Source organism: Rhodnius prolixus, unplaced genomic scaffold, assembly GCF_049639745.1.
Source record: "Rhodnius prolixus isolate KJV_2025 unplaced genomic scaffold, Rpr scaffold_5, whole genome shotgun sequence".
NCBI classification, from domain to species: Eukaryota; Metazoa; Arthropoda; class Insecta; order Hemiptera; family Reduviidae; genus Rhodnius; species Rhodnius prolixus.
In genome coordinates, this window is record NW_027411624.1 from 25,216,078 (window position 1) to 25,228,512 (window position 12,435).

General features: G+C 32.7%; 2 protein-coding genes across 2 annotated transcripts; both read right to left on the bottom strand.

Annotated features, from left to right (window-relative positions):
• Nucleotides 1-208: 208 nt before the first annotated feature.
• On the bottom strand, nucleotides 209-10,905 carry SF1 (splicing factor 1). The gene is made up of 9 exons (XM_074137458.1): nucleotides 10,667-10,905; nucleotides 9,645-9,779; nucleotides 9,083-9,158; nucleotides 5,277-5,429; nucleotides 4,045-4,151; nucleotides 3,805-3,971; nucleotides 3,532-3,690; nucleotides 2,085-2,234; nucleotides 209-899 (listed from the first exon to the last, which is right to left on the bottom strand). Exons 1-9 carry the CDS (start codon nucleotides 10,716-10,718, stop codon nucleotides 420-422), a joined length of 1,479 nt encoding a protein of 492 aa, XP_073993559.1. The 5' UTR covers nucleotides 10,719-10,905; the 3' UTR covers nucleotides 209-419.
• A 537-nt stretch (nucleotides 10,906-11,442) lies between these two features.
• On the bottom strand, nucleotides 11,443-12,435 carry SmD3 (small ribonucleoprotein particle protein SmD3). The gene has a single exon (XM_074137478.1). The coding sequence runs from the start codon at nucleotides 12,217-12,219 to the stop codon at nucleotides 11,812-11,814; it is 408 nt and encodes a 135-aa protein (XP_073993579.1). The 5' UTR covers nucleotides 12,220-12,435; the 3' UTR covers nucleotides 11,443-11,811.

Genomic DNA, 12,435 nt, shown 5'->3' on the forward strand with positions numbered 1-12,435 from the left:
TTGCACTGTTTAATCATGAATCACAAAAGGTAGGCAATGTCTTCTTGGTAAACAGGTTGCACACTTGGCCATCTAAACTACAAATACCTCAGTAGAGAACTGATGTATCCCTTTACTTAATACTTAATTAGATAAATAATCCCGATTTTCCATTATTAATCATTTCTGGTAGTAAGGCGTTAAAGAGACACAACAACATGAGACAATCTGAATGGGAAATTTATTCCTTTATTTTATGCGTATTTAATAATAAAACTGTTATTTACTACAACATAAAAACAATATAAATCTGAATTACAGTATTATTTTAAACTGCTCCCCTGTTGAATTAAACATATTGATAAAATATTTGTACTGCACAAAAGTGAATATAAATGTTTAGTAAGAAGTAGAAGGTAGCAGTAAGCCTTAGTGAAGTGTTAGGACTGAGGCGGAGGTGGCGGTGGGGGCGCCAGCAGGGTGGACATGTCCGGCGGAGGTGGAGGTGGCTGCAGCGGAGGCGGTGGTGGCTGAGGAATGTAGGGTGGTGCCTGGGGTGGCCAGTATACCGGCGGAGGCGGTGGGTGCACCCAAGGCGGCGGATGTACAGGTGGTGGTGCGCCACTGGTGGGTGGCGGTGGCTGCGACCACGCTACGCCTGGAGGCGGCACCTGTGGCGGCCACGGCCCGCTTGGGCAGGTGTTCGCCGGACTACCAGCTGTCATCGCTCCGGTGGTCGGTGGCTTGGCAGACCATGGTGGCGGTTGCTGAAGTTGTGGAGCCGCAGTGATCGCTCGCACTGGTTGCATTTTGTCAAACAAGCCACCGCTTGATGGTTGCATTAATGAAGGAGGTTTCTTCATTGCATTGTTTTTGTCTGGAGGTGGACCTTCACCAAGTTCAGCCATCAGCGACATATACTGTAATAATAATAATAATAATTAAAAAACAGAAATGAAATACACACGTTCTATTATAGGAAAGTGTATATAATTATAATATATTGTATGAAAGAAACACTGTAAAGTATTATTCTGCTCTTTTGAAGACTGATTCAAAAGGAAGAAAGATTATAGCCAATTTCAGTCATTTTTTGTATTTATACAATATTTTTGCCAAGCTTTCGACCAAGAGACTAGATAATCTCCAGGGCTTTTACTTATTAACAATTATAATTTGTTTTAAATTATTAAGTTCAAAGGTTGTTGTCCAAACCTTTAGGGTACCTAAAACCTTATAGGTACTTAAAAAATTAGTGTGTCCTCAGTACCTAAATAGTCAAAACAGACAACAAACTTGAAAATTGACAATTTCAAAGATGACCTAGTTCCTATATCGAAAAACTGGCAAAAAAAGAAAGCTGAACTAGCAATTAGTATTTGGTCAACTTCAATCCGACTAACTTACAGAATTTTACTAATTTATTGAATCTAGACTTTAATTCACTACAATTATTTATTTGCAAGGTTGTTCAGGGTCACTGCCTGTATTTATGTAATTGTTGTAATACACTTTATTGTTATGTATTCGTACTTTAGTTAATGTTACATATTTCGATTGAATTTGTTCATTCTAAATTGGCTCAATCCATTGTAGACAAATCATAAGCAACACAAGTTTCTAGTATCATGGAGCAATTATCAAGTGGAAAATATAAGTTACACACGCGCAAATAGCTGACGCCTAACCTACTTAGGACAGCATCCTCATTTTATTATAAAAGAGATCACACCTCAATCTAATCCAGTTCAGCAAGTGTCAAGATCACTTCGACATCTCTTACCAGGGCTAATGAGTACCCGTCGCGATCCACCGTGTGATGTATTCTGTAAAGGTATTTTTATAGTTGTTTTAGTTTAAGAACTTATTTCATTTGTTACACGAAACGTAACTTATATTTTCCTTCATACAATGTAAATAAAACACACATAGCTCCAATAATCTCTATCTTGGGACCACAGAAAAACTATTATCAGTGAAAACCTAATGAATGAATAGACCAAAACCATATTGTTAATCTAAACTTAATAAAAGAAGCGGACACTCATTCATTGAAAAATTTAAGATTCTCTAACGATACTACTATTAAATTAAAAGAAAATTACCTCTTCATCGATTTTAGCCTTGTCTTTACTATTTGCTGTAGGTGAAGTGGCAGCTCCTGGCCTTTTCGTTCTGCAATCTTTTGCAATGTGACCTGCACCTCCACAAGTTGAACAAACTATCGAATGGGTAACATTAGGTTTATCTGGACACTGCAAAATGATAAAATTAGTTTATAATAAACAGGAAATAATTTTTTATTCACTACATTTGTGAAGTAGGGGGCCCATTAATATACTCAGAGGAAACTGAAGTTCAAATTTCAATCAAGAGTGCTTGAAAAATTATCGATCGCTAATGATTGAAAAATTTTCGATAACTGTTGTCTGCATCAATATGAAAAATAATTTTGTATACCCAATTTTAATTTTGTTTTATTAAACTTCTATATCTCAAAATTATCCAACATTCTAAATTCGTAACCTACCTACCTATCAGTGGGAAGCAACCATGTGGAGGTTATCTTCTAAATTATTTAAACTATTGCAAAAATTATTTATTATTTCACATTTGAGAGAGGTATTTTCACTTCCTTTTCCAGTAACCCACTCGCTACGCTCGTTTGTGGACTCGGTGAGGTAACACAGCTTTTTCACTATTTATATTAGGCGCCACGGTAGCCGAGCGGTTAGAGGCGAGACCTGCGAAGCTAATATGTATTGTGGTACTGGGTTCGATTCCCGGTCTTAGGCCTTGGATTTTATTTAATGGTTAATAAAAGAAATGTACAGTAAAGAATGTTTGCTAGTCGCCTCCGTCCACGACACCTAATTGGCAGTTGGACGTTAAGCCCCGCCTGAAAAAATAGGCGATTACTACTACTACTTCTATTTCTATTTCTTCTCAATTATTGTAAAGAGAGCACATTACAACTTAAGCAGTTGAACTTTGCAATAGCTTCTTTTTATTGCTCTTATAGACGTGATTTTAACACTAGGTTCTTTTTGTTTATTTATAAAGACGCTTCAAATTCACATTTAGACACAAATTATTGACATTCGCAATGTCTTTCTTATTCTTCTAAATATTAAATGAAACTCATAGGGTCTCGTCTAATTGTTACCGCCTTGCAGTTCACTGCAATTAGAGAACTGAGCTTTTTCTTTCTGTTAGATGATTTTGATTCTAAATTTTTAATATTACTTAATAAGTTTTACGATTTTTTGTTTAACTTTATTATATTTACATCCTGTTTACTGCTTTTCAGGAGTTTTTTTTTGTTCTTCTTCTTTTATTGCACATACACATATTTTCATATGTAAAATATTTTTTAGGGTTAAATTCACCCAAGCTGGCAGTTTGCGTTCTTCAAAGTATAACGTTAGCAAGCTGCAGTGAGAAGATTGATATCTTACAAAGAGGTACGACATCAAATTGTCAAACAACAGTGGCGTTATTATCACATTGAAAAGGATGAAGTCAATCGAGAAACATTTTCAAGATACATACCAGCCAAGATTTGTGATCAGCAGCACCGCAATTAGAACATCGGGGACCATCATTCTCACGAAGAGTACCATTTAAAAGTGCTAGCTCCCTGAGCTGCATCCTTCTAAGATCGTTTTGTCCTTCAGGAACTTCAACGCCTTGTCTAATTATTTCCTTTATCTAAATATTAAATAAATGATGAAAAAATTAAAAAAAAAAGAATATTTTGTTGCTAGCTCAATAATTTTGTGCAAAATGCTAAAGCAAAGTAGATTCAAAAGAAATTAAACTTACTCTATCTACAGCTTTTTTCACAAATTCAGGGTTATTAGCCGTAACATAGGCATGAAGAGGTTCATCTTCACCAGGTAATGGATGACCATCTTTCCTTCCAACTTTCCCTTCTTTCACAGATCCTTTACCTCTAATTATGATTTTAGCACCAGTTTCTCTTTCCATTGCTATAGCAATATCATTAACAAATGAAATATAATCTTGAAGTTTTAAATTACCAAACAGATTTGAATTACTTACATTTTAAAGTATTCCCTCTAGGCCCTATTAGCAGTCCAACAAAATTTATATCCGGATGCTCTTCTTGAGGTATCATTACTTTATCACTCACCCTTACAATAGGAGGTCTGAAATGTTTACACCTTAATATCAGAAAAACTGAAACTTTTTGTATTGCAAGGTTAAGGCACCTCGATCTATTCTAGTTATTTCATTTGAACGAATTATCTAAGCAAAAAAAAGAAAAGAAAAACATGCAAAAAAGATATTTGAACATTCATCATTAAGAGAAAAATTGCGAAATAGACTTCTTACACAGCTAGAGATAAATGCTTCCTTAGAATAACTATAATTAACCGGAGGAAGCTGAAAACATCCTAGTAGATCGCTATCTCTTTGATATTTTAAGGCACAATAAAACAAAATTTACTTGGAAACGGTTTGAAATATTTGAAGAAATATGAATATATAGGTTTCGTGACCATAAATTGTTAAACTTAGGATTCAAGATTGGCGAGGAATCGGTCAAATAAAACAACTCGTCTTTTTGCCAACGTTTCGACAAATATATTGTCTTCTTCAGGGCCTGGATATTACAAATACAAAACAATTTACAGAGTCAGTAGCATAGAAAATCAATAAAAATCAGTAATACAAAAATAAACAGTAAAATACAAAAAATTCCAGAACTGGCTCTTAGTTTCTGTAACTCAACCAATCCGCATACCACGTAAGTTTCAATAATTATAAAGAATTTTTTTGTATTTACTGTTTATTTTTGTATTACTGATTTTCTATGCTACTGATTCTGTAAATTGTTTTGTATTTGTAATATCCAGGCCCTGAAGAAGACAATATATTTGTCGTAACGTTGGCAAAAAGACGAGTTGTTTTATTTGACCGATTCCTAAATTTGTAGAAATATTAAAATAACAATTGTGGAAATTGCAGTCAGTGCTAGATGTTAAAACCTAGATCAAAAAGAAACGAAAAGTAGCCCCTATCGCCTTAATGTCTTAGCACCATAAACTGACCATAGACCAAAATGTTAGGTGAGGTGATTTAACAATAAACACCATCTAAACAGGAAGGGTTAAATGTTTACAAGTTTTTCATCTCAAAGGTAGCTCCAGGAATGAGAAGGAATCGAATTGTGGCTTAATGTAGCGGGTTCTAGATGAAGTGGGTTATTCATATTTCAAGGAGTAAGGTGAATCAAAATTCTTTAAAAAGATTTTTTTCGTATGACTTACTTATAATCAGCTGGAGGTTTAAAATCTGGATTAACCTTTAACATTTTTTGTATTAAGGAATGTCTTTCTTCTTCTAAATTTTTTCTAGTTCTAAATTCTCTAGTATTCAACCGTTTTCCATCACTGCTGTAGATCGGCTCTGGCGATGGTGATCTGGACAAACAACATTCGTATTCCTCAAAATGGTCCACTTTCTTATTTCAAAATCAAAACTAAACATTTTTTTTTTTTTGCTACAGTTTACTGCAACAGCATGGTATATTCAGACAAGTAATCAAAATTGTATTTATTTATTTTTATTTTTTAGAAATTAAATATTTTCAACATCATTCTTACTTGAAATATTACTTTTTGAAAGTAAATAGCCTTATCTGAAGCTACCATTTAGCTCCTAAAAAATAAATTAATCCTATATATAGCAGAAGTAACTAAAGTTATTGTAGAAGTGGTTAAAATTTGGGGGAAATTGGGATTAAACAGCAGACAATACTGATTGGTTTTAATTAAAGGCAAACTCCGCTGACCTGAAATTAACTATATTAAAGGCTGTAAGAAAGATTTATTTTTCATTAGCCTGCAATGGAAATTTATTAAAAAAAATATTATTATACAATATTTTAAGACAGAAAAAATTAAAACATTGGGAATCAATTTTAAATAGAAATTAATGATTAGAAAGATAATGTATGACCTGCAAAACTAGTTTGATTAAAAAGATCAACTAGAAAACATAAATAAAGATAAATTTTAATTATTAGTATTGATCCGGGAATCTTGCAGGTACGCTGGAAAAAACTTTAATCAGCAAAATATTAACACGAAATATGATGTGTGCGATTGTAATAGATATATAAAAACATCCAACTAGGCTTGATGTTTACTCTTATATCAAATAGAAATGGTAGGATAGGATAATTTTGAATAGAGATAGATCGGAAGCGAAATTCTTCCTTATTAAATCCCAGCATGCTACACCACCATCCCTCGGCTTTATTACTAAAACAAAAACTAAATAAAAGGTTATGAACCTGCTTCATTCCTCACCTTTAAATTCGTTCATTCATTATAAGTTTCCTAATAATTTGTTATTCGCCAATGATTTTACCCTAGTTTATATGATATTATGTGAGACTTTGTTTTTTTATCACCAAAAGCTGACGGAATCTATGAATAATAGTCAATATAGTCTTAGCAAATAGCATATAATAATAGTCTTAGCAAAAGCCAAGCTGTTTACCAAAAAGGCCATGACGGATAAAATCACTGATATATATTGCGGCGCATCGACTGCCTTGGTCATTAGCGACACATCACTGTTATCCATCTTTGTGGATGTAATTATGTGTACCATGTCAAAAACTGTGAGAAATTATGCGAATCGAACTTATGAAGAACGAAACAGATTTAACACAAATATACACAATAGCTTGAAAGTATTCCACAAAGAAAGAAGTGAAGTAGCTTTCTTAAATGACATAAAAACAGCCGAAGAGTCCGCTCCTTGCGAAAGTAACACACCATAGCACCTGAAATCTTCAAAGTTGACTATCTTAAAGATATCACTTATCACAAAACTTTGCGTTAGAGCGTATCCCACTCCTCTTATCAAACTAACGATTAATTCAACTACTTTACATTTCAAATGACGGTAATCCATATCTCTAAGGGGCATTGTTGAGACTGAATACTCAAAGGAGAAAGGCTGAACGAAAGGAAAATGGCTTTTGGTAAACGCAAATCCAAATTCAGAGGTTGTAAGCTCAGTTGCGTTGGATTAAATAACCACTAACCAGATAAAAACAAAGCGTTTTCTGAATAGCCTTCTGGAGACCCTTTATGGTCTTTCCTTCTAACTGTATTAAGAAAGACAATGAGTTTTATGAGAGATTAACATCAAAAACCAGCAACCTGCTGCTCTTGTCTACAAGCTAGGGGAAAATATTTATCAAGGAAAAAAGGAGTAACACTGTTGCATAAAAACGTTAAATTTAGGCGTTTCCACGCTTCATATAGCATAAGGATTGGCTAAAACAGCCTATCAATCGACCAACTAGAAAACGAGTCAGTGGCAAAGGACAAATACCGGGGGCCTTCTTTCTCTATATGTCCTTTTTAATCTTAACAGCACATTAGAAACTATGTGCTGTTAAGATTAAAACTGTCCGGTAGGACAGTTATATAAGGGTTAAAAAGGTTTCTAATTTTTGTTAATAAAAAGAAATAAAGTGCAACATCTAACATAAGGATAGGTTAAAAAAGCGGCTTTCTCTTATTCTGGAATAGAACCAACTATTCTGAAAGCCAAAATTAGGAGTGTAAGAAAGTTGACATTAAGTAGTTACAGCTTGCTACGGATTTCTATACAATCTTTCGTTGGAGTTGTTTCAATTATATAATTATCATTATAGGCGTATCTAAACTGAGTTGCTTCTGTCCTAAATAGGTTTTTATAGTTGTAAGTAAACGAAGGAGCTCCATAAATCAGAAGATAGATTAGTTAATACATCATAAAATCGGTCAGCACTTTTTCGATAAATGATTTTACAATATTTCTTCGAAACAAAATTTCGTAAGAACTGAGAACATTAAAGTGGATGTGTTAGGGCGGGTTTTTTGCGCAAACATAGTTGCAGCACATGAAACTTTTGAAGGAGAGTAAGGTATGCTTTTCATTAGCCGGACACGGTTCTTGAACTTGAACGGTTCAGTTTGGGCCGCATATGAAGTCTTTTACTAACCGAAATTTCAAGGAAATCAACATATTCATTAATGAGGTGGTTCATACTTTGATAGTGTATCTACTTAGACTTGCTTTGAAGTTAGACGAGCATCCGAATTTGGTCAGACAAAAAAAATGCGAAAGTCTGATAGTTTGCTACTGAAAAGACCTGAAAAACATAAGGGCAGTGACTCCCTCCTCATCTAATAATAATCTAGCTTCAAAGGCCTAGAAGCCTGGTAGATTTTTAGAATACAGATTCACAAATGACGAGATTTTTCTTATACGTTACCTGCCTTACGGCAGCACATAAGAAATAGAATAATAAACTTAGGGTAAATACCTTTGGCTAATAATGTTTTATAATTTCAAAATTTTCCGTCTTTAGGAGGAATACCATTACAAAATAAAATAACTCAGAACACATGCAGGTAAAATTAATACAATAGAATCCCACCAGCATAAGCAAAAGTGAACAAGTTGAAATAATTTTTTAAAAATACCAAATTTTTAAAATAGGAAAACTAGAAAATCCATTTTTGTATTGTTCTGCATCTATAGGAAGTACGTTGTAAGCAAACTGTACTGTATATGAAGAAAATAAATAAACACATATGTAGATTTCTTTTTCTGTTGTTTTTTTAAATTTCTTTAATGTTTCTTTAAAGAAATGCGATTGTTTTTCCAGCATATTAACAGAAAAAGAAACAAAATTATAATTAAATGAAAAAAAGGATTTTTCTTTTTTAAAGAAACAAGCGCAGCTACATTATTATAGTAAGTAACAAAAATTTAGGATACCACTATCAGTAGAAATCTTGGGCATATATTTATTTTATAGCAAACCATCAGGTTTTCCTCCAAAAGGGCTGTCCGAGTAATTAATTTTATTTTTTTCTGTCGCAGACCTAGAAAAATTTGGAATGTCTATGTGTGAGAAATAGATTGGAGGAAGGAATAAAATGACGAGGAGTTTTAAGGATAGCAGGAAAATGGTTTAAGGAGGTAATTCTTATTCTGTTTCTTTGTGTGTCATTTCTTTGATCTGATTTGATTTAAGAATTAAAAGCAAACCAATCGATCGGACCTCTCTTCCGGATTCATGGGTATCCCGAGGTCTCCCGTCCTTAACTTCCTGCTAACTTCCTCGATCTGCAGCTGGACTGAAAGTTGACAACAGATTAAGAGGGGTCCGTCCCCTTATACATAAAAATATTACAATTTTTTTTCACAACCAAATTATTATTTACCTGTATTCTTCCAACTAAACTTGAAAATTAAAAAACAATTACACAAACGTCAATCTTTTTATGGTTATTGATATCGAATATTCTTGCTTTTTTTTTTGTTTCTAATTTATTTTTTAAAGTTTTAATAATTTGAAACAAAAATATTCAGTTGTTTTCATTAGTAGGGTTTGATCTATTTGTGTAAGAAAAAAAATTAAACGTTGGAAGCTTACCATTATAATAAATTAGTTTCGTTAAAAAAGTATGTATATAAACGAAGTAATCACACAAGTAAAAAGCATTAAAGAGATTAAAACATATTAAACATTAGAGCTATCAATTAGAAAAAAAAAATTATATAAAATATAGATCATTATTAGAATACATATATGTATATTAGAAAATAAATCTGATACATACGCAAATAAGCCTGTTCTTGTTCCTTGGTTAAGTTAGTTGGCAAAACGGTGGGCATTCCTAGTATAAATGACTTGTCCATTTCATCGCTACCCCATCTTGATTTTTTCCTTTTTCGTCTTTCTTCCCTAGACAAACCTTACCCATCCAACAATGAAGTTTGTTTACAATAATAGTATGAGCTAAATTTACTTATAGGTTTTAAATAGCTTAATTTGAAGGCTCCACAGACATTTCCGACATATTTTCTTTAGCATTGATAAAAAAGGTGCACAAAAAAAGATCCCTTTTTTTCTTTGAGCTCCCCAAAAAACTTATAACTCAACTATATCCATCCAGTGTTTAAGAACGATTTTAAATTGAACTCAAGACTTGTTGAGTGTTTTCATTTTATTATGTCTCCTTCAAATTGGCGGATTGACGAAAAATATAATCTAGCCTAGTATTTTAAGGCAGATTGAACATTTTAACCGAAGTAATAACTGGGCCTCAGTTTCCACGTTTGCTTTAACTATGATATATGTTGAGAATATGTTTATCACAACGAAAACCATATTGGAAGTATATTTTTGTATACTTCCAAAGTAGAAAAATGTATTTCTAGCACGAAGTATATCTCGATTTATATCTCCAATATTTTCGAAGAGTTCACTTATCATTGTTCTAATCACTTATTAAATACGAAATAATAAAAATAAACAAAGAATAGTTGTTAATCAATGCGAGAAATGAACTTAGTAATGAACAGCGATAATTGTTTAATTTTATATTTTCTTGTTCAGGGTGGACAGCCATCAATAAAAGAAGTTAATAAGTCTAACGGCTAATAATATCCTACTCTCCTAAACAACTTTAATAGTCAAGAAAGAAAACTGAGCAACTTCTTCATGCTATCGCATACTTAAACACAATTTAAAAACGAACTAAGAAAAAGGTTCCTTTAGTCATTCGATAGGCCCAGATAATTAACGATAATAAATAAAAATGCAAAACACTTAAAATTCGAATCCTTAAATAAAACTAACCTTCAAACTCTCTTTTAAGACTAAGTTTCTCTTCGTCGACTTGCATATTCATATATTGTAAAAAAAAAATCAAATTGAAAACTGTATCTTCTGTCAAGTAAATAAAATCAACATGTTGCAAAACACTAAATTAATGTAAATATTGCTGGTAAAAAACTAGCTAACTTTCTTCGACTAAATGATGTTGTCTCAATACTACATGCAAAATGGCGAACGAGGAACAACACGCGTTAGAAGCTTTGGCCACAAGCTTCTGAATTATTTTCTTTCTTGAAACAACATATGGCCTGTTTTGCAAAGTATTAATTATATTACTTATGCTTTAAAAGTATATTGTTGAAAATGGCAAAATATTTTGATCTCGAGGTAATTAAAAATTAATTGATGTTTTTATTGATGAATCTCACCTATTAGCCTCTCATCTCTACTAGCATAAAACCACTGTTAAGTGAAATTCTTAGTTCATTTATAGCAGACTTCTAACCTATGACTTAACACTAAATTATAAATAAACATTTTTACCAGCTTAACGCTTAATTTTCTTTTCAGCGTAAATAAAGTAAACTTGAAGAAACCGCAACAAGTATGATTCTTTTTACTTTTCAAAAGACGTTGAATTTCAGAATGTAGGAAAACTATTCATTTGACTTAATATAAATGGTGTAGCACACTAGGAATTAATTCCGGTCAAATATGAAAACAGGTCCTAAATCCTTTTGTTTTGAAATAGGGTTAATAAAAAAATATATATACATAAATAAAATAAAAACGCTGGCGAAGTGAAAAATATTTTATTTACAGCTTTCACATTGCAGCATTACGAACTACATTAAAACAAAAACAAAAAATCAGCCTCTCAAGTACTAAATTATAAAACATAGATGATAATATGCAATGATGTTTTTCATTTGTAATGTGACAGGCTCTCTTCCAGCTTTTAACTTTATTCTGAAGCACAATCGTAGACTTTTTAATCAAATTAAGTTTCAGATTTTTTTTTTTGCTGATTGGATTTGAGGCCTGAAATACGTATATTGAATGCTCAACCTGAGGTTAGAATTTTAAAACATTAAAAGAAGAAATAGGAATAAATGATAAAATTACAGAAATTCAAAACTTTACATCGGATGGTTAGTTAAATATAATTATTTTCGTTGCTGACTTCCACCAGACTGCCAAGGTCGATTTCCTGCGTTCTGAGTACCACCTCGCGTATTAGTTGCCCGTCCTCGGGCTGCCTGCGCTCTTAGAATAGCAGATTTTCCTCTTCCAGACCCAGTATTTCCTTTATTACCTTGTTTTTTAAACATCGGTGCATTTTTCAACATGTCAGGCAGTATAAGAAACCTTATTTTTGATCCTCTAATAAATACATTCTCCAATTGAGCGACCCGGCCATCTCTGTAAGTAACCGTGATACCAGTCATTTGACAATTCATGTTATCTTCTGCTTCAATCAGCTTGCCTCTGTACACTTCACCAGTTTTTGTCTCACACGTAACAATGTGGCCCTCAGCTTCATGTAAAACTTTTATAGGCACTCCAATAGACATTTTTACGAGTGATGTCAATTATTTATTAATTAATGAATAAACCCAATAGCAATTACTAACACAAATAACCGTAAAAAAAATATATAATATTCTCTGGGATAGAAACAATGCTATAATAGTCTCAATGAATGCACGAAAACAAACTAGCTAACTAGCTACCGCCACTTAACTTTGTTTAGTCTGGCTTAACCTATGTAACATTTCATTCATTTCACA

Bases quoted from the DNA above. Each gene is read 5' to 3' on its own strand.
- SF1 (XM_074137458.1), bottom strand. From the start codon at position 10,718: ATGAATATGCAAGTCGACGAAGAGAAACTTAGTCTTAAAAGAGAGTTT. The intron at 5,430-9,082 runs GTCCGATCGATT...TTGTTTGTCCAG, and splicing joins CCCATGAATCCGGAAGAGAG to ATCACCATCGCCAGAGCCGA. The intron at 3,972-4,044 runs GTAAGTAATTCA...ATATTGCTATAG, and splicing joins TAGAGGGAATACTTTAAAAT to CAATGGAAAGAGAAACTGGT.
- SmD3 (XM_074137478.1), bottom strand. From the start codon at position 12,219: ATGTCTATTGGAGTGCCTATAAAAGTTTTACATGAAGCTGAGGGCCAC.